The sequence below is a fragment of the Syngnathus scovelli genome, chromosome 6 (assembly GCF_024217435.2).
Source record: "Syngnathus scovelli strain Florida chromosome 6, RoL_Ssco_1.2, whole genome shotgun sequence".
Taxonomy (NCBI): Eukaryota; Metazoa; Chordata; class Actinopteri; order Syngnathiformes; family Syngnathidae; genus Syngnathus; species Syngnathus scovelli.
The window spans coordinates 10299703-10322126 of record NC_090852.1 but is presented as its reverse complement, the minus strand read 5'-3'; the positions used below and the strand labels follow the sequence as shown (position 1 = coordinate 10322126).

At 39.9% G+C, this 22424-nt stretch overlaps 1 protein-coding gene across 2 annotated transcripts; it reads right to left on the bottom strand.

Annotated features, from left to right (window-relative positions):
• Positions 1-10526: 10526 nt before the first annotated feature.
• On the bottom strand, positions 10527-19890 carry slc23a4 (solute carrier family 23 member 4). Of its 2 annotated transcripts, XM_049722846.2 has the most exons (13): positions 19801-19890; positions 19004-19066; positions 17431-17571; positions 16971-17128; positions 14951-15110; positions 14373-14554; positions 13899-14019; positions 13121-13277; positions 12789-13042; positions 12549-12713; positions 12037-12145; positions 11833-11928; positions 10527-11303 (listed from the first exon to the last, which is right to left on the bottom strand). In XM_049722846.2, the coding sequence occupies exons 2-13, from the start codon at positions 19049-19051 to the stop codon at positions 11029-11031; spliced, it is 1866 nt and encodes a 621-aa protein (XP_049578803.1). In that variant the 5' UTR covers positions 19052-19066; positions 19801-19890; the 3' UTR covers positions 10527-11028. The 2 variants fall into 2 exon arrangements, with proteins under 2 accessions (XP_049578803.1, XP_049578804.1); XM_049722847.1 differs by lacking the exons at positions 16971-17128; positions 19801-19890.
• Between the last annotated feature and the right edge of the window lie 2534 nt (positions 19891-22424).

The window sequence follows — 22424 nt, the reverse complement described above, 5'->3', positions numbered from 1 at the left end:
TATGGTGAAAAATTAAACATAGTGCTTAACATTCTAAGAAAGTTAAAAACGTGCCCACTGGTCCAACAGATCCTAAACAGATACCCCCCCCCCCACACACACACACACACACACACACACACACCCCAAAAAAAAGATGGAGCTGGTACAGCACTCACTAAAAACACTTCCTCGCCAAAGAAGTGAACAGAACTTGGGATAAAACCAATGACAGTCAACTTTTATACTAAACGAAAAAATAAAATAAAGTTTGATCACGTTTTTTTTTTTTTTTAAATCTTTGAACTTTCGTCTGGAAAACTTTAGGGTCAGATTTGGCTCGAAGTGGAATATTTCCTTCTCCCAGCAGTCTTGATTGTAGCATGAAACACACACACACACACACACACACATACACAAAGAGAGCCTTCTCCCTCATTTGTATGCTGTCTCCGCACTGTAGGTAGATGATAAATGAGCTGATCACTATTTGGGCATTTGGGGGAAGATTTCAGGGGTTGTCACTGGGGACGCTTTGTCACATCTAGAAATTCAACAGGGAATTCACTTTTATTGGTTGGTCGATATAAACCCCCGCTTTAGTCTGACTGCTAAAAATTCCCAACAATGCTATCATACCTCTGCTTAAGCAGATAAGTACCAGTAGAATGAAATGAGGCGTTATCCCCTTTTGCACCAGTGACAGTTTCCGTTCTTTCTCCAACGTGCTGGCGTGTATCACTTTTTCTGTTCTTGTTTTAAAAGTGGTTAAGGTCAAGTTCTTCCACAGCAAAGTCATCCAAGAAGGTCTATATGGACCTTACTTGGTACTCCGTGGTACAATCAGGACAGATAAGGTCCCAAAACTTTGAAAGCATACTCTTCTATGAATGTTCTTGGCAAGATGACGCGTTGGGATTCAGGGTCTAGCCCAGCCATGATTGATTAACTAATTTATTAAGATGTGTTGCCATGCAACTTTAAATCGGCGCAACGAAACACAGGTATCGGCCGATGAATTAAAAAATTGCAAATATCTGCTCTCTACTTTAATATGCTGTAAAATAATATGCACGTTATCTGAAGATGAAAGACCTCCGATGCAGAATGAGGTTGTCACAGTGATCTAAAAGAAAAATCTAATCAGAGGTGTCGCTTTCAAAGCAAGTCGTAGTAAGAACTGCATATCAAGCTTTACAGGGTTTGTCATGATAACTGAAGCAAAACACAGATGTTCCAAAATATAGTATATAAGGGCCAAGTCGAAGCAGCTGAGTATACATGCACGCACACACGCACACACACACACACACACACACACGCACACACACACACACACACACACACACACACACACACATTGTCAGGTTGCGCTTGCGACTGGACTGCGAAATGTCAATGAAATTCAGCAACCTCCAGTGGCGAAAAGGGGCGACAGTCAAAATAAACCACTAGTCAGTCGAAGTGGGGAAGGAGGTGGGTGTTTATTGCCACACCCCCCTTGGAGAATTCAATGGATTTCCTCAAGCTTCAGAGAGCACATATAATATGCATTATATCTGCATAGTAAGTTAAAAGCAACTTGGTGTACCGCATCAATATTGAACCAAATGGGACCAAAAACTCATCATGTGCTTTTATGGTACTCTGGCTTCCTCCCACATTCTAAAATAATGCATGTTAGGTTTAATGAAGATTCGCAATAGTGCAGAGCTGTGAATGTGAGCATAAATGTTTGTCTAGAAATGTATTTCGAGAAACTTTGCACATGGAATGGGGCTTAGGTCCTGGTAAGCTGAGCAAGTTTTGTGAAGGCTGAGGCCAGGAAACTCCCTTCTTCTGAAGAATAAACTTCAGCAAAGGGGTGGTCGTCTGCCTCAACCAAAACTGCATTAACAAATTTTCCATGGCTATGATTTAGATGTGTTACAAGTAATCTTGTGTAATTTAAAGGGGGAGTATGGGATATTTATTGCTCCTGGGTTGTTCAAACAGCTTTGATGTTAAATTACTTCAAGCTATTGTGGTAATTACAAATCAGACATGGTCAGAATCCAAATGAGTCACGCCTACGTGTTACATTTCAATATTTTAAGATCCTGCAAGGTTTGTAGAAGCACAGTTAGTGTGTGGTATGTATGCTCTAAACCAGATGGATACAAAAAATAAAAAAGGACCAATTAGTCCATCTGACCCATCTTTCTGGGTTGTTTTGCACTTAGATTTGCGTTTGGATCAAAATCGACATGAGTAGCGAGTCAGCAACGTTTTGAATGGGTTATTTTATTTTTATGCTGTGACTGTGGCAATATCAGGAATTTAGCTTTTAGTTTAAAAATGTCAATTGGATAGTTTAGACATGGTAGAAAACATACAAAAGAATGTCTTCCTGTTTAATGTGATTGTCAGTGAGTGGCTCCCTGCCATAAATGATTTAATGCAACCTTCTGTCAGTTTAAGTAAGCTTTTACAACTGTCATCCCTTGGGAAAGTACACACGCACAACCTCAACCTTCTCATCTGGCCTCACTGACCATAAATTGCTCAAAGCTTTATTCCGCCACACTAATATATCAAGCCTTTTATGCATCAGACAACGCACTTTTGATGCATGGAAGGACATATTTCCAACTGACGAGCCGGTGTTGTATCTTTTGCTTGATTGTTCAACTGTTGTACCAATGCTGTGTGTTTACTTTGTTACTTTCAGCTGCATCGAGATAACAAGGTGTCTGGTATATTTACCACACACAACAATTTCCTGATTTGTGCCAATGTAAATATGGTATGAGAGCACGAAATGAACAGATTATGCGGCTTGGATAAGGACACAGAATGTGTACAGAGAAATAAATAAAAGTCAGTTCTAATCCAACAGTCTGCAGACAATAATTGCATTTCATGGAAAAAAAACACTCAATAAAAATGTCAGATGAGCCCAAGTTTTCCAAACCACATAATGAGAGTACACAGTTACCCATGACCCTGTAAAAGTAGAATACAAACATTTGATATATGGACAGAAGTATTGAGACTAGTCACTTCAACAGCATTCTCAACTTGGCAGGAAGAGTTTGGGGAAAGCCCTTTTTTCTTCCAGCATGACCTTGCCCTGATGCACAAATCAAAGTTCATTATGATGTGCTTGGATGAACTTCAGAGGACTGATCTTGAGCCAACCGAGCCCTCTTTTGGGTTCAACATTGGGGATAGTTGACTTCACACATGTTCTTGGATGCCAAAATGGAATCTGTCTGTCTTTTTGTTGCTGGTCTAATGGCCATGTGTCCCAATATTTTTGTTCACATGGCATATTCTGTTCAGCAATTCAGTGCTTTTTGTACGAAAAAAAAAATCATCTGTTTTGAATGAAAACTAAAGAGATTGTAGCTTTTTTTTTCCAAAACCTGGCACTTGCAGTTAATAATTTAAAAATTGAGGCCAATTTTTGATCTTACATGCACGTGAGCGGTTATAACGTTAAGATTTAATCCTACCAGAGATCAAAACAAAATCCAAAAAGGCTCATGTGGCAAGCTTGTACAAAGTCTTAGTGATTCCTGTGCTGGACTCCATTCTCATTGGCTAAGCAGCTTTGAAACATCAGGATCAGTCACGGTGGCAGAGGACTCTCGCATGACAGGCGAGGATGAAAAACTAATTCCACTTTCCATGTGCGCCATCAGTAATGACATGAATACATTGGCTTGCTCTGGTTTGGTCTTGTCTTTTTCAAATGAAACGTTTCGCACTTTTGCACGGGTTCAACGAGCCTATGGGAGCAATTTTAGCTTTGAAATTTTTCTTTTAGAGTTTTTGATCGAAAGGAGGATGAATGTGAAATTTTTAGGGCCAAGTCTTATTCCGATCTCTCCCAGGACGCATTCGTAGTCCTCCACATTGGGGGCTAAAGTTCCTCGCGGTCCTGCTGCTTGTAGCCATCATAGACAGCCCAGCAGCACCGACATTCTTGACTCAACAATAACAAGGCTGACTGCAAAATTGCTTCCCGTTAACGCACAAAACAACAAGTCATGCCATCGCAGTCAAACGGCGACCCTTCAAAAGCATCCATATTCTCCTCTTTCATTTGCATCAATTGAGGCGTGAGATCCAGACAATCTGCACAGATATTATTGTAAAGGCGCTTGGATGGCCTTTGTAGTGATTACACACTGGGGGGTTGTTGAAAAATCATCGTACGGTGCCAATTTTTGAATACGCATCCTCAGGCCGTACATTTGTAGATAAATATTCTTTTGGGGTCTGGATGAAGATGTTAAATCATATCTTGCTGACACTAATAGGACAGAAGTAGAGTTTCTACTCTTGAAAACAAGCCTGTAGCCCAGCCACAAGAATGCCAGTGACCAGTGTGTTTTTAATTTTAGAGAAGTATCTCGATCATAGGTTGCTTCATTTAGCCGCCGGTATTGAAGTCTATGTCATGTCTTTGACCACCAATCGGAAAAGCGAGTCTTCCAGTATTTCAAGGTTTTAATTTACATATAAAACTGTCTTTGGTTTACTGGATTTTCATTCAAAAATAGTCCCTCAAGGAAAATGCATGTCTCTGTGGGATCGACTAAAATCAAACGGCCACACTAACAATTATAAAGTTGCATACCAGTACCATAGAGTCATTACATGATTGAATGTCTGGGAGATTGCTTATTTCCCAGAGATGTCATCATGGCGAAGGGTCACATCACATGGTGGACTGGTGACCAAATGTGACCCCAGTTGTTTAAATTGTGTATAATCAGCATAATTTAACGCTAACTCATTATCAGGGTCAGTTATAACATATATGCGTAATTGTCCTCATCTGTTCAATCCTCAGTTTCAGGGTTGTCTCATGGGTGACGAAGTGGCGAGCGTGTCCCAGACAACGTTGTACCTTTGCAGCGTGGAGGCATGCTGTAAGTGCAGCTTCGTGCTCTTAAATTTGGTGCAGCAGGGGAATAGATCTTTGAAGTAAAAAGAGAGGAGAAGCACAGATATTTCTGTCTATGGCTTCTGCTCCACTCATTTTCTCCTCATTATCAAGATGCCGATTGTCAGACCTCATACGTGATCACTCCGAGTTGAGAGCTGAGATACAAAAAGCAGATGAAAAACCTAGAACAGCTGAGGTGAGTGGAATTCCCCGCCCAGATGTCTGCTTTTGATTCTGCTCGCGAGCATTTAGAATAGGATGACTCTAGAGCTCCCTTGACATTAGCATGTCTGTTATTTCTGAACTACACATTGTGACATGACAAACTTTGCATAGCACAAAGAAATCATCTTGGATCAATTTGCTCAGCTGACCCTTGCTCACAACTCGGGCCCAGTCGATGATGCTTTTGTTTCTTTCCATCTTTACAGTATGTGCATTAGATTTATCACAGAGAAGGGAGAGAAGAACGATTGTGTCTTCCTGACTGTCGCTCTTCAATACAAACATAGTCAGCCCCGTGAATTCGGTTTTAATAAACAGTACATCATTCCTGAAAAAAATAGAAGAATACAATCAAGGGAAAACATCGAAAGCTCACAGGTAGCAGTAATAGTAACATTGGTTGGGAACATCCAGTTGAAGATCCAACTCGCTCCGGAATATAGGTCGCATTAGCCATAAAAAGCACAATAACGTGAAAAAAAAAAGTCGCATTTTGGGGGGAAATGTATTCGAAAAAATCCAACACCAAGAACAGATATGAACGAGCAACAACAGGCTAAATGATATGCTAACATGACATAAACACAAACGAAGGGCTGAGAACGGGCCTAACGTAACATATATATATATCCTGTGTGTGTGTGTTTATATGTTTATATACACTATAAATGTAATGTGCTGACGTTGTGGAAATACATTCGCATTTTGACACATGCAGAAGCAGCTTGAAATACGTGGATAGATTGCACAGTAGGAAGGAGAAGTATTCCAGATGTTCATCATGTGCATCATGAGGGAAAAGCTCTCGTGACTCTTCCCGATCCCAAAGGTTTTATGGTTTTCCACTGCCCCCGTTGCTGTTACTTTTGGATGCATAAACTTGGATATCGTGGTGGTGTCAAACAGTAGGTGGCAATAACCACATGATAAAGATAATTCATCATTTTCACTCACTGCATATTGAACAACAAAATAGCCCAAAAAAAAAAAAAAAACATTTCCCCTATGTAATTGTGGGCTTTTTATTTTGTTTGACAGCTCTTAACTGAACAATGAGTTATCATTGTGGTTGTTTTGTTTTAATATTTTGTTTTACATATATATATATATATATATATATATATATATATATATATATATACATACACATACACATACACATACACATACACATACACATACACATATATATATCATTTTAGTTTTTAGTTTCTGTATAGACATATAGTGTATGTCTAAACAGAAACTAAAATCAGAAACTAAAATGATATAGAAAAAAGTAAACTAAAAGAGTCATTGAAAATACAGTAAAGATTTAGGAGGAAATTGTATAGAAAAAAGTACAAATGTATTTTAGTCTAGAGTCATGCTAAAACCATGTGATTGAAGTTGGCCTATAAAATGTTCTTAGACACAGCGCCTCTGAACAAAATGCACTAAGGTTTGTGATTGTAAGGTCAGAAAATGTAAAAATGTTGAATGTATGAATACTTTTTCCGAGCACTGTAAATTTTGTGCCGGCTGCATCTATGCTGATGCATTCTTTGAAATAAAGCAATCTTAAATTGAAAACCCTCCCACAGGGTCACACTGCCATTAAACATGATGAGTGAAAAAGGACAAGACGTAATGAGCACGGTTTCACTGGGGTCATTTAGTCTGACAAGCGACACACTTCAGTAAAATTAAGACAAATGCATGTTTGGGTGCTCCCTTAACAGTGCGTACTTAAATAAAGTGTTTACCACATGCTGCGCTGATGGTGTTTGCTCCTTCTAGCAGGCAATAAAATGGCCAGTAGCTTTTTCTGAAAGTCATTGCAAATCTTCATGATGAAGTGCCGATTGCACCAATGTACCCTGCGAAACGATTTGACGCCATAGAAGTCATTTTTACATTTTCTGGGGTCAGAGGGTATGTTCTTGTCAAGAAGGAAGCTGTCAGAGTACCACCTCAGTGACAAACCATTTTACCCCTAAAGTGACAATAACATACCTAGGGACAGAATTACAAAATAGCAGTTTCTCTCTTATCACGAGGGGGATCCCATTGATTTCAAGCAGCTGGCTGTGGCAGTGTGTAATTTTAGACTTGGACTTCTTTTGGCTCCTGATTGTATACATTGCTGCAGACTGTCTCATTTTCTATAATAAAGTGTTGCTCTCTTAAAATAGACGTGCTCTTTGTAATCGTATTCATGTGTTGAAGTTGCACTTTTTTTTTGCAAGTATAGTATTCTCGCACATCTGGTCTGAGTAAGAAGGAGGAACATGACGCAGGCTAAATAAGGGCAATGATTTGCTCACTGACAACATGAATCCACTCAAGATAGTCATTTTCAGTAAGAGCTAAATACCTGCTCGCAAAGAGGACCAAACACTGGTTTTAGTGCAGACCTCGTTTGAGGTCAGCCCACAGAATGCGTGAGCCAACCCACGAATGTCTTTCTGTAAACTACGTTGCGTGCGAGGGAGGAATGATTCCCGTGACTGTACAAATCCTATTCCCATAACACGGTGTGTTCACACATGATTCATTTCAGTCAGTAAGTGCAACATTTTTCAGTTTACCTTGATATCATACTGAAGAAAATAAATGTTCACATTTTGGCCCTGTTGAAGTTTGCTTTTTATGCTCTCTCTTTGTTTCTCTCACGCTCGGATTTCAAGTGGTGTAGACAGATGGTAGCCTCACACCAAATCTCAGATCTGTTTGAGGTTTTGGCCTTGGTTAGTATTTTTTTTTTAACCACAATGAGTTAGACCTCTGGGGAGCTGTTTGGGTCTCTTTTATGTACATTTGGAGTGTGGTCCAGGGCCAGAACGGTGGAATAGTGGTAATTGTGTCTCTGAGCTTTTAGGTTTAGTGCTCCAGCCTCAGCTCTGGCTTCCCCCCCGTGTTCCAAAAGTGTTTGTTAGGTTAATTGAAGATTTTAAATTATTTATTGATTTGAATATGAGTAGGAATGTTTATCGTTTGTTCCCTGCGACTTACAGCTTTCGGCCAAATTTAGCTAGGACGATAGGCTCCTGATTGTTCAAAGTCCTAAAGAGGATAAGCAGTACAGAAAAAGGATGACTGCAGTGTAGTCCGAATCAAGACGTTATAGACTTGAATGGCATTACCAAAAGTTTAGCTGGAAGCGGTTTCCTTACTCTGGTGTCAAAATACAGGGACCTGAAATATAACCACATTGGTCTTTCTGCTTTCTGTATTTGTTTTCATTTCCATATCATAGAGCGGTAAAGGTTTTTTTTCCAATACGATACAACACCATCATCAATTATCGTCACCAAACATTCACATCATCACTTTGCGTGTAACAGAACTCATTCAGTGGAATATCCCTGTCCCTTTTTCCTACTTTGGAGCTCACATCGCATGACACATTGAGTACTTCCTTATTGAGTCTTAAACATCAGTGCCAGTTTCACATCTGTGAAAATGATCTTTTCATTTTTGTTTACAAATACAAAGGATATTGGATAAAGAATATTGGACCCAAGATGTCAGAGGAGCTGAGGTCAGTAGTGACATCAGTACGTGTTCTTGCTTAGTGCTTGACTCTGTAAAGTGCTTTCCTTTTTCTTCTTGAGAGCAAGAACTGACCGAGGTCATAGCATACACTTCGTTGTTTGGCCTGGCAACCTTACATAGTGTACAATTGGTTATGATCCTAAAATCTGTATTGAAACATGAGCGTATAATTCAGCGGTGATGATTACTTTTCAAGCAATGAACATGCAATAAACATGTAATTTGCCTTTCCTTTTGTACAGTTGGGAGCTTGCTCTCTTCCCACTGTATTATTTTTACTCACAAGTTGGATGAAGTCTCTTCAAAACAGTCAGACATTTATTGTAAGCTCTACTTCATGCAGCTAATTGCAGTGTCTCATATCTAAAATAAACAGATGACATTGACAGTCACAGAACAATTTTAATGATGCACAAATAATTTTTAGGTATCATTTTTTTATTCAAACTGATGTTTGAAGTTTTGTTTTTAAAAGGCCATGGCTTAAAAGTAAAGTTTCAAACCATGAAATAGTAATTGCACAAAGGCCTTGTGTTCCTTGAATGCATATTATATGAGCTGCCTGTATAAGTGAAGATTCTCTTGAAGTATGGCTCTGATTTCCTCCCTGAGTCCCAAGTTATACACGTTAGGTTCATTGAACCGCGGGAATTCATGTTAATTTCTAGAACAATTCTCTAGCTAAATTAATTGATATGGTAGACGTGACCTCAACTCCATCAAACACCTTTGAGATGAATGAGAACAGAAATGATGAGCCGGTCCCTATGTGGGGAGCAAAATCAACCACTGAATGAATGGAAAAAAATTAGAAGCGCTTCAATACTTTTGCCAGCTTCATGTAGTTTGTAATGTGGCTGAATATGGCTCTCTAGTGGTCAACTCCGTAGGCGCAACTAAAGAGCAATGCATTGAATCCACATAAAATTATCAAACAACTTTCACTGTTACTGACCAGGTGAGCTGGAATTTTTTGTTATCTTGCACAAAGTAATTCGATAAAAATCCTGTGTTTTTTTAACCACGTTTTGGTTATGTGCACAGCTATACACTTTCACTTTATATACCTACATGCTTTATTTATAGTTACAAATCACTCACTGCGCACACGGAAAAGCTCCAACTTTTATATCCACAAAAATCCAAGAGTGATGCCGCCAAAAACAGGATCTTGCAAAGGAGCAGACAGCAGCTGAGTGTCTGGAAGAAATCAAAAATCAGCTGAAACCTCCAATGCTCTTGAAGAAATCAAGAAGCAACTGATGGGGAAAGAAGCTAGGATGGAGGGGATCCAATTCCTCAAAAATGAGAATGCCAAGAAGGATCGGCTGATTAAAACCCTCATCATCAGAGTGGAAGAGCAGAATAAGATCAATGATGCGATTCTCACTGGTCTCAAGATCGCACCTAGAAGCAATGCCGGGTCACTGAGACACCCAAGCAATGTGGATGATGAGGACAATCAATCCGTGGAAAAACAAGTAGTGGAGTTCTTGACACCGAAAAATTTTGGAAAAATACAGGATTATCTATTGACATTGGATAATCCCTTTAATATCAATGCAATCAGAATTTTGGACGAAAGATGGTATGGGGCTTCACCTTAAAGATACAAATTTGTCCACAGGAGGAGAATCAAAAAGGAGGCCTCCCTTTGTGGAGATCTCCACACTGAAATATTAATGTTTGTGCATTTGAAGGTCTTAAAAACAAAACGGTGAAGAGTTCATTGCTAAAACAATATCAGTATTGAGGTGAAAGATGAAATCTCTGAGTAATTATGACTACATCTTATATTATATCTAACATTCCAAGCAGAGCCGGTGCCCTAGATAAAAAGACTGCATTGCTATCTCATAAACCTTTATTATAAAGACTGTATACAACTTAGAATATCACTTTTTTTGTGGTCGCAAAAGTAACATATAGGATGTTTAATTATGGAGCTAAGTGATGTAAATTGATGGTTGAAATCAGGGCGGTACTAGACAAACAAAATTACTTCATTCCATTGCCCATTTCAGCAAGTCATGTGTTAACAGTTCATGAAATAAAATTGTGATGAATGGTGACAATGGTGAAGCCGAAATAAACAAAGCTTTAGTATTGTAAATGATTCTCTGATCATATTGAACAAATTAATTATTAAACACAATAAACATTTATTAGACTAATAATACAATCAAAATTTTGGGACATTGAATATAGATTATATGAATGAGTATAGTTTACAAAAAAATCACAAAGCATCTTTCACAGTGAGCTAATACTAAATACTGAATTCTGATTTCGCTCATGGCATTGCATGTATTGAAAAAAAATCCCCAAAATGGGATGCTGATACGAGTTCACAACTTAGAAACAACTCCAACAATGATCTGTGAAGGCTCTGAATGTCCAAGTTCCTTCTTTCGTTCCCGAGTGGTTCTGCCTTCTCTACATCCATCAGGCCCTTTAGGCACAGTTGGTGGGCAGCATGGTAGGTAACGACTCCATGGCAGAGAAGACAAGGAATTACTCAGGCCAAAGGGCAGGTCATAGACTTCTTTACTCTCCAGCGTGTTGAAGGAGCTGTCCTCGTGTGCTTTGTTCCAGGCTACAATGCCTCGCTCTTCCTTTGTGCCTGTTAAACATGCAAGAATTGAAAGAAATGTGCATGCCATACTAAACACACCTTTGCTTATAAGTTTTCAACGCATGGATTTACCCGATTCTAGCCTTGTTTTGGGAATCGATGCTCTAACTAGAAAATATATATATTCTTTATTATTATTATTATTATTATTACTATTATGTTCTGAATAACATTGCTCTCGTGCCGGGAGACGCTGTAGAAGGGAGTTGGGGAGGTTTATTTAGACAAAAGTAGTGCTTTGCTGCCATTTTGTGGCTTTTATAAGAAACTATTAACCCTATTACTGACACGTAGTTTTACTTCTTACACGGGGCTAATTGTGACTAAATACTGTGATTTGTTTATTTTTGCTGTATAGCTCCCTCTAGAGTCATTTTTTGTTAATGCCACAATGATGAATACATTGTCTATTGTCTATGTTCATGCAAAATATAAACAAAAAAAATTAATTTAGTTCTTAGTATTGCCTCATTGTATTTTCATTAGGCACTGTGAAGCCATTTTTGTGTGGTGTTACCTGGAATTGTGTTGTCTAGTAAGAAACCAAAGAAACCTCCAACAAACATGCTGGTTGTGAGAAGGACTTGCAGCACTTGGTCTATCTCAGTCACACCTGAACAACACAGTGACACCATGACACAACTTGTATTGTGTGTGTTTGTGTGCGTGTTGATGTGTGTTCTTAAATCATTTTTCTAAGTAACGTGAAATTAAATGTTACCTGTTGAAATTGCCGTGGGGTTCTTTAGTATCCAGTTTGGTATGACAAGACCCGAGAACATGGAGAAACCAAACACGAAGATGTTGCGAGATGAGTTCAAATCTAAATACTATAAAAAAAAAAAAAAATTATCTTGACGGTTCCGATATAACAAACTTGTAACATCTTGTCAAAATGCCCCTCCTTATCATTATTTCAGTCTGTTTGGGAACAGTTTGCCACAGTGTGTTTCATTAATCTTGAAATACATCCATCATCCTCATCAGGATCTTGGGGGAGCTGGAGGTGTGGTTTGTTGCAACTACAATTTTGCCTTTGTTGTTAATCCGCTTAAAAATGCAGAAAACATTTTGTTACAGGCTTCAATAAGATTTCATATTTGCTGGTGTTGTTTCTGTTTTAGACTCGGTCATACTATCTTGCTGGTAGGCGAGTGTAAAAGGGGAAAAAATGAATCATCTCGCTCTTTCACAAGAATACAAATATTTTATAAACTTATCTTATGTGCTCACCTGTAGATTAGAAATCCCTGCAGCAGAAATGACTCCAAACATAACCATAAACATTCCCCCTACAACAGGTGTTGGGATGGTTGAAAAAATAGCTCCCACTTTTCCAAAAACACCAATAACGATCATGAAGACACCCCCAGCGACAATCACCATACGACTGCCAACCTGTGGAGGAAGTGAAAAAAGTCATTTGAATGTTATATTCAGTCCACAATTTAAACTACATTCAGCATGACTCACCTTGGTGATACCGAGTGCTCCCACATTCTCGCTGTATGAGGTGGTACCATTTCCTGTCCCCCAGGCTCCAGCCAGCAGACACCCAATCCCTTCAATCCCAATCCCCCGGTTGATTGCATGTTTAGGTGGTGGCGGAGCCCCCGATAGCCTGGCGCAGGCATGGTAATCCCCAACGGACTCTATCATGGATGAAATCACACCGGCAAAAATGCCTAGTACCCCTGCCACGCTCACGGTGGGCATCCCCCATTGGCCTAAGTGAAAAATGGAGGCTTCATGATATGGAATTCCATGAAATCCCAGTCAATGAGTACAACCTCATGGGTTCTTACCTGGATAGGGGAATGTAAACCAAGGAGCTTTACCCACGACGTCGCCTTTGAGATCAGTACGAGCCAAGTAGCCATACTGCTCTGGATCAGAGGGAAGTACACTGTAGGTTGTTAAAATATAGCACAGGAGCCAGGACAAGGAGATTCCAAGTAGAACCTGAAAGGAGAAACAAAATACCGTATTTTCAGCACTATAAGGCGCACCTTCAATGAATGGCCCATTTTAAAACTTTGTCTATGTATAAGAAGCACCGGATTATAAGGCGCACCTTCAATGAATGGCCCATTTTAAAACTTTGTCCATATATAATACGTATACATTTGGCCCGCGGGCCGGACTTTGGACACGCCTGCTGTAGTGGCTCAATATTGGTCCATATATAAGGCGCATCTGATTATAAGGTGCACTGTCGGCTTTTGAGAAAATTTGAGGTTTTTAGGTGCGCCTTATAATGCGGAAAATACGGAAAGAGTTCCAAAGTAGGGATGGGCATTTAGCGTGATGATCAGCTACGGGTTATGTAATGAAATTAAATGTTACTTTTGGGATGGCAGATTCTGTCTAAATGTTCTGAACTCCTGCTTTCGAGTTGTACCTGATGTTTGCCCTTGCCCCGAGACTGCAAATTAGGATGGACTGAATTAATAGCGCCTCTGCTGTTTGCTTTGCAATTTAGTTTGCCTAACAATAGCTTATCCCATGCCCCCCAAAATAGTGAAGTGATTTCATACAAAAATACTGTGAAAAAAGAAAGATATTTCAAAATATGTTACATACAGGGAGAATCTGGAAGATGTAAACACGCCTGGAGTGTAATTTTTTATCCTTGCTGTACGTCAGCAAAGACACAGGGATGTGACGAAGGTACTGTGAGAAAATGATGATGAGGACAGTGGTTCTGGATGAAGAAAAGAAAAATATCACAATAATTAATGTACATTTTTGATTCGAAGGCATTTGACAAAATATAAAGTATTGCAACTCCAGGAGGCTCTTGGATCATTGAACTTTTAATAGGATTTTCTCTTGTGTTTCTAGTGAAGATTAAGCGTTTACCCCACATTTCAATGAACAGCTGTACCATTTATTCAAATGTGTGAGGTATGTGCTTTGACAAAAAATGCATTTGATTGGAAACACATTTCAAGAACACCTCGACGGTATTATTACAATTAAAACAAAGAAACCCCAGATCATATGAAGTCCAAAAGTGCACAGACTTTACAAACTGACTTTAGTCATATCACTTACAAGGTTGAGATTCCCCAGTGGTTCCCTGCACTGGCACCGGCAGAGTCAAACAGAGAGAGTCCAATGAGAGAGATGGTGGGGGCTATGGTGAGAGGTCCAATGAAACGCATGAAGATGCCAATCAGTCCAGAGAAACCAACGAACACTTGCAAGAGTGAGCCCACCATAATGGACCCCTGCACCTGGACACAAACAGGGTACAGTGTATGTATGATTCTCAAGTCAGTAGTCAAACTGATAGTTGTACTTCTGGTTCATTTAAAAAGAAAAAACATTTTTTATTGCACATCCATGCCAATTGAACATTCCGATTGAAAAAACTGAAATACTCCTGTTTTTAAAGTCACTAGTGAGTATTTTCTGTTCTCAAAGAATTGTATTCAAAGACACTTAAGCAGTTTGTGTGTAAACCAGGAAGGAAACTTAACTGGTTGGTTTGGTTTGGTTTGGTTTGGTTTGGTTTGGTTTGGTTTGGTTTGGTTTGGTTTGATTTGATTTGGTTTGAACAAGACCAAAACTGACAGAGCACATTGTGGTCAATATGCACTGAAAGCTCTTATGTCCCCTAATTAACTTACTGCTCTCATTCTAGTCTGCCACACTTCTATGAATTCACTAGAAGATGTATTGACGAGGCTTGCGTTCTGCGTCCAAGCAGGACAAGTCCACTCTGGCATTGACAGCATCGCCATGGACGGTGCAAGAAATGTGAATGTCCCACCTTGAAGAATTGGCAATCTGCGAACCATAAGAGAAAATAGGTTGCGATAGATCAAGGGTCACCAATGATAAATAGTAAGGGCGCCTTGTTTGATACACACTTGAGAAAACTAGTAATAACCGAGGACAGGCTGCTGGAACCTATGCTAGCTGGACTATGTATGAGATGTGGGATACACCCTGAACCGGGTACATGTTCACAATGTTATGTAAACATTCTGCCCATCCTATCATGTGTCACAACAAACAGAGGTTATCGAGTCCTAAAGTAGTTTACAATCGATTAGATTAGATTTAACTTTAGTGTCATTGCGTGTTCTAAGTACATAGAAACAAAAAGTAGATTGCATCCAACCAAGGTGCATAAACAGTAATTAAATAGCATATACAGTATATATAAAAGCTGGTACGGGACAATGTAAACCATAAACATACTGTATGTCAACACCAGGAAACGAAACCCAATGTACACTGTTCAAGTTTCATGTTTATCTGCTCCTGAGCATTTAGGGAAAGACAAAAATGCACCAGTGGCCCTGAGCCAAGGCAGTGTGGATTTAGTGAGAACAAGATTCTATTGATAATATGTAAGTTGGGGAAATTCTTTCCCTAATCCTGGTCTGACACCAATATTCAGCATGAGTCAGACTGCACTGCAAGTGTTACAATTGTAAAACTTCCGACGAATTCATGGTTCTTCAAAAATAAAATCCAGTATGAAAACACAAACTACCAAACAATCCAATGCATCTCAATAAGCAAAATACAATAATCAACCCAAAACTGAGTATTGTGAACCTATGGAGAGCAAAACATTCATCCATCCAGTCTTATTTGAAATAAATTTTAAAAAATCAAGATTTCAATTGATTTGTTTGATATTTTCTGAGAGCCTTCATGTATCCCCACAAGCTGCTGTTAGCGGCAATGGCATAAGAAAATGATAATGCATCACTCTTTCAACAAATAGTAATTAACATTAAATATAAAGCTGTGATTGGCTGCCAACCAGTTCAGGGTGTGCCCCGCCTACTGCCCAAAGTCAGCTGGACTCCAGCATACCTGTAAACCTGTGTGAGGAAAAAGCGGTTCCAAAAATGGATGGATTAGCTGTAAAGCATAAGATAAGATCAGAGAATAATTATTTACCAATAGATTATTTGAATAATATGTTCAGGTCATACAAAAATATGACAAAAGGTGTGTGCTTTGTCATTATTGTACATTTGATTGTATGTTGACAGCCTTTGTCCCTTTCAAGTACTATGCTTTAGCAGAAACTTTGTACAAAACAAATAACAACAGGGGGCTCGGTAGGGCACGAGTTATCACATCCGTCTCACAATGTTAGGGGTTCGATCCCAGCTCTGGGCTCCTGATGTAGAGTTTGTATGTTCTCCCCATTCCTGCATGGGTTTCCTCCGGGTACTCCAGCTTCCCCCCCGCATCCCAAAAACATGCACAGTAGGCCGATTGAGCACTCTAAATTTTTCGTAGGTGTGAGTGTGGATGGTTGTTCATCTCTGTGTGCCTTAGGGTTGCTGACAATCAGTTCAGGGTGTCCCCCGCCTACTGCCCATACTCAGCTGGGATAGGCTCCAGCACGCCTGCGACCCTCGTGAGGATAAGCACTTTAGAGGATGGATGGATGGATGGATGGATGGATGGATGGATGGATGGATGGATGGATGGATGGATGGATGGATGGACGGACGGACGGACGGACGGACGGACGGACGGACGGGAAGGACGGGAAGGACGGGAAGGATGGGACGGACGGGATGGACGGGATGGATGGGCGGACAGATAGTAACAAAAGCTTTACGAAAAATACCATGACATCACACGTTGCAGACCGTATTTTTTAGTCTTATCTACCTGATGCCAAAAGTAACTTGCAGCAGAGTGCAGATTCCAGACACGAAGAAGATGGTGCTAATGAGGTGACTCTGTGTGACGGCATCATGTTGAAGACACAAGCCTTGTGAGAGGATCAATGGGATGGCAATGATACCGCCAAATGCTGTCAAGCAGTGCTGAACAAACAAAATGCACACTTAAGTAGATGAGTATGTGTATACCTATAGAAGCTAATATCATTTTACATACATCATTATTGGAAAGTTTGCTAAACACATAAGACAAGCATTTCTTGACGGCAACATCCCAACTGTGACTGAAACGAATTTCACCATTAGGTCCACATATACTAGAAAACCAAGCAAGTCTAACAAACCACGAAGAAGACATTAAGTAACATGATGCCTCATGTGACAAAAGGTTTTCATTGTCTTGGCTTCTAGTGCTTTTGTTTGGGTGCGTGGTTTTGTTGACATACCTGAATACCAAGAAGGATACACAAGTACCAAGGCGGTACATCTGTTACGCAATAAGCCAACTTGCTTCCCTCGTCATCCGTTGGAGTGTCAACGTCCTCTCCATGTTTGGTTTCAGGGAATTTACAGAAACGGCTTTCAAGCTTGAGTGTAAACAAAAAGATCATAATCTCAGAAATACTGCTTATTGTGTAGTGTGTGCATAACGAATACCAGGTCGACTCGGTGTATAAGTCGACCCCCTAGAATTCGACGGAAATTTACGATTTTATGATATATCCTTTGTATAAGTCGAGCTCAATTGTTGCATTATATTAAACTTCAAAATTCAATATGCGAAATTTATTGACGAAATGTGTTAAAATTCCGGGAGGCCGTGCGCATGCGGCTGTTTATAAGCACCGCGGAGGAGATCGCGGAGCCTCATTCGACTTCCAGCGGCCGGCGAGCTCGCGCACGCCGCCCGGCACCAACGGGAGGCCGGAAATAGCTCCAAGCCGAGCGGATCGGCACTTTATAAGCACCGCGGAGGAGATCGCAGAGCCTCATTCGACTTCCAGCGGCCGGCGAGCTCGCGCACCCGCCCGGCACATCCGGGAGGCCGTGCGCACGCGCCAAGTGGCCGAAAATAGCCCCCGCCGAGCGGATCGGCTGTTTATAAGCACCGCGGAGGAGATCGCGGAGCCTCATTCGACTTCCAGCGGCCGGCGAGCTCGCGCACCCGCCCGGCACATCCGGGAGGCCGTGCGCACGCGCCAAGTGGCCGAAAATAGCCCCCGTCGAGCGGATCGGCTGTTTATAAGCACCGCGGAGGAGATCGCTGAGCCTCATTCGACTTCCAGCGGGCCGCGCACTCGCGCACGCCGCCCGGCACATCCGGGAGGCCGTGCGCACGCGCCGAGTGGCCGAAAATAGCCCCCGCCGAGCGGATCGGCTGTTTATAAGCACAGCGGAGGAGATCGCTGAGCCTCATTCGACTTCCAGCGGGCCGCGCACTCGCGCACGCCGCCCGGTTCAAATTTTCTAAGTGCAACGCACAATGAGATGCATGAGAAACGGCCTTGGTTACCATCACATTTGAAGCGATGGATACGAAGTTAAATTTTATGACTCGGTGTATAAGTCGAGGTCGATTTTTTTCGGTCGATTTTGGATCGAAAAAGGTCGACCAATACACCGGCAAATACGGTATTATTATTATCTCCTTTACACACATCACCTTTAAGGGCATTGATGGATGAGAACATTTTAAGTTATACAAACGCACACCAACCCACCCACTCTTAAGAGTATTGATGGATGAGAAAATTTTAAGTTACACACACGCACACACACACACACTCACACACACACGTCCACCCGCATACACACAATAACACTGCGGGTCAAATTTAGCCCGCGGGCCAGACAGACCGACGGACAGATAGAAGATATATGGATATAGATATAGATAAAACACTTTTGTTACTTTTAACTGTTTCATTTTCACATCCAGTGTTTGATTAAGTATAAATGCGTATGAGGAAATAATTGCTTACAAATTTTTGAGGAAGAGGAAATAAATGATCTACTCACTGCAAATGCGTCGCTGTCAAGACCATTGCTTTCCTTTTCTGGAGACATCTTTACTTCAGGAGACTGTCACAAAATCAAACAAATAAGAGCAAAACTTAGAAACAACTAGCTGGGAGGGAATGGACTGGGGAGAAGTGACGAAGTGATCATGTAAGGCAGTGGGAGGGCGAGCTGGGCAGTGTAAGGAGGAGGTATCAAAGTTCAAACACGAGTCTGTTGAAATGGGTCGCACCCACAGCTCATGTGAAGCCCATTAGAACAGTAAAGAGCAGCTGACCCGCTTGTCAGTGGTCGGTGGCACCAGGGGACACTCAGACAGCATCCGTTTGTTTTCATTATTCAATTAGAAGGCAGGAATTTTTGACAAGCCAGAGCAAAGAGGAAAAAAGTGGCCACCCCTTCCAAATCATACTTTCTCAGGGTGGACCTATTTGAACCATAACTAAGAAACATCTGGGATGCTTACAAGACTTACAATTCATACATTTATCAAATAGAATAGTATTTTATGTATACTTGTTTTACGAGTATACAGACTCATATAAGTAGTGCTGTATATTTGTATTGTATCTCTTACCTATAGATAACTGATTTCATACTAAAGATTTGGAAGGCTTCTTTAAAAACTTATTTTTATAGTTACTTGTTGCCCCATTTAAAAAAATACTGTCCATAATGTAATCAAAGTAACATTATAGTAATGTAACTTGGTTATTATTAGTAGTAGTACTTTTCCCATCAGCATAACACAATTTAACATAACATGATAATTATTGTGAGAAATTAATATTACAGACCTTATAAAGTGAATCCAAAAAAATATCTATCTTAATACATTATAGGTACATGTTATACAAGTTAATGACTCTACAGAGCTGTCAAAGCGTCAATATGAAATTTTTAATTTTAGTTTTGAACCTAGAAGGCATGGTAACTAATACTCATGCTGATTCACAGTTCTCTTTTTCTTTCCACAAAAATACCAAAATTGTGAAACACTGTACTTTTCATCAGACAGTGACAGTGAGCGATTAATAATCAAGTACACTTGATTTAGTCATCCAGTGAATAATTGAAGTGTAGTGTTAGTTTTAACTTCATTCATATAAATGGACCTTACAAATTATACTACAGCTGTGCTTTTATTTCCTAATATAGTTGGGCTATTTATTAAGTAAGAGTTGAGTGCAAAAAGTTCATTACCTCTTAAAAAGGAAATTGTTTGAGCCATGGTACAGTCATTTTAAATCAATTGTGGCCACATGCTGTACCTGCACGGTCGTTTTATTATTCCTTTTACCGAACATTGACACGTTTCCGTGACACATGCTGCCAACCTATCACATGATACAGAGCTGTCAAAGCATCAATATGAAATTTTTAATTTTAGTTTTGAACCTAGAAGGCATGGTAACTAATACCCATGGTGATTCACAGTTCTCTTTTTCTTCCCACAAAAATACCAAAATTGTGAAACACTGTACTTTTCATCAGACAGTGACAGTGAGCTATTAATAATCAAGTACACTTGATTTAGTCATCCAGTGAATAATTGAAGTGTAGTGTTAGTTTTAACTTCATTCATATAAATGGACCTTACAAATTATACTACAGCTGTGCTTTTATTTCCTAATATAGTTAGGCTGTTTATTAAGTAAGAGTTGAGTGCAAAAAGTTCATTACCTCTTAAAAAGGAAATAGTTTGAGCCATGGTACAGTCATTTTAAATCAATTGTGGCCACATGCTGTACCTGCACGGTCGTTTTATTATTCCTTTTACCGAACATTGACACGTTTCCTTGACACATGCTGCCAACCTATCACATGATGCAAAGAAACCATTAATGTTAACTTCGTTTTCTAATTGGCCCCATTATTTCCCTTAAATTGTATTAATATCTTTATTCGTCCAAGCATTTGATAAATTCCCACATCCCTTGAATTACTGAGATGTTCCAAAGATGGAGAACTTTTCTCCTTATTTGGGACAACTCACACTAGTCACAAGATTCCTCATCTTTGTTCTAAATAAAAAATTTAGGCCACACCAACCCACATGGAGGAGCGTGATACCAGAATTTTTTGAGAGAACAGTAGAATGTCCTTTGAATGTAGAAACTTGGCTTCTTATATTTATTATGTTGTGATTAATAATTTGGTCTGAAATCATTAGGCCATCAAGTGTGACATCACATCACACTGACGTTTCTCATTTATAGAATCACAAATAAGTAACACTATTTAGAATTGTTGAGGAAAAAAATCCAAAACATGGATTTAATATTGCTGATTTGTTTTAACTGTTTACATTGTGAAACAGTGACTTGGGAAATGTGAAGCATGTGAAGGGAGCAAAACAGCAGTGTAAAATTGTGACCTTATTAGACACCCTCAGTTGTGTGCACATGTGACTGTGTGCAGTTGAGAGGCATGCATGACGTGATGTCATGCAGTGGCAAAATTATGTATTATTCCTAACATAGCCATCTAACACTTTCTTGTCATTCAAAGCAAAAGGCTATATACAAATATCATAACACAATGTTGTGTAGAATCACTATTTATATATACTTATCAAGACCAGCTGGGATTTAAGACTCTATTTTATTACGGTGAATGTCACAGATTGATTTCATTAATGTTGAAGATTTCTGTGAAATTATGTACACTGTGAGTCTGCTGTCTGTGCTGTATCTAAAAAAAGGATAATTGCATCAATATTTCCATAAAATTGCATTTCAATTGATTCAAGGTGTCACGGTGGGGCACTGGATAGCACGTTTGCCTCACAGTACGGAAGGTTGCGGGTCCGATTCTGGCTCCAGCCTTCCTGTGTGGAGTTTGCATCCTCTCCCCATGCTTGCGTGAGTTTCCTCCCGCATTCCAAAAACATGCACAGTAGGCCGATTGAGCACTCTAAATTGCTTGTAGATGTTAGTGATTGTTCATGTGCCCTGTATTTAGCTGGCGACCAGTTTAGTTGTTTAGAAATGTTTCTTCATTTTTGATTTTATGTTTGCCTATGTGTTTTAGACTAATATAAAATGGTTATTTAACCATATCTCATTTAACCAGATACTGTAATTTCCAGCACTTACCACCAGAGGTCAGTTACAGCCTCTCAGCGACTATTTCTAAAACCTGAATTCAGTATTGCAAGGGTCAAGTGGCCAAATACCATTTAATGCCGACATGCATGACGGTAAATCAGTCCATTTATATACGTGTACATTTCAAGTAAGACATACTGTATATGGCACTGAACACAGGATGAAACAATATGTATCGCAGATGCGAAAATTGCCCATACAGTACATTGTTTTGTATTTCTCAACACCAGCATGGAAGTAATCAGTAATGCATAAATAATAAAGAAGTGTACATACCATCTTGTTGGCCCATTGGCGTTACGGTTAGGGTT

Coding starts and splice junctions, on each gene's coding strand:
- slc23a4 (XM_049722846.2), bottom strand. CDS start 19,051: ATGTCTCCAGAAAAGGAAAGCAATGGTCTTGACAGCGACGCATTTGCA. Junction 17,129..17,430: donor GTATCCTTCTTGGTATTCAG/GTATGTCAACAA, acceptor TTGTTTGTTCAG/CACTGCTTGACAGCATTTGG. Junction 12,146..12,548: donor CAGGGATTTCTAATCTACAG/GTGAGCACATAA, acceptor TTTTTTTTATAG/TATTTAGATTTGAACTCATC.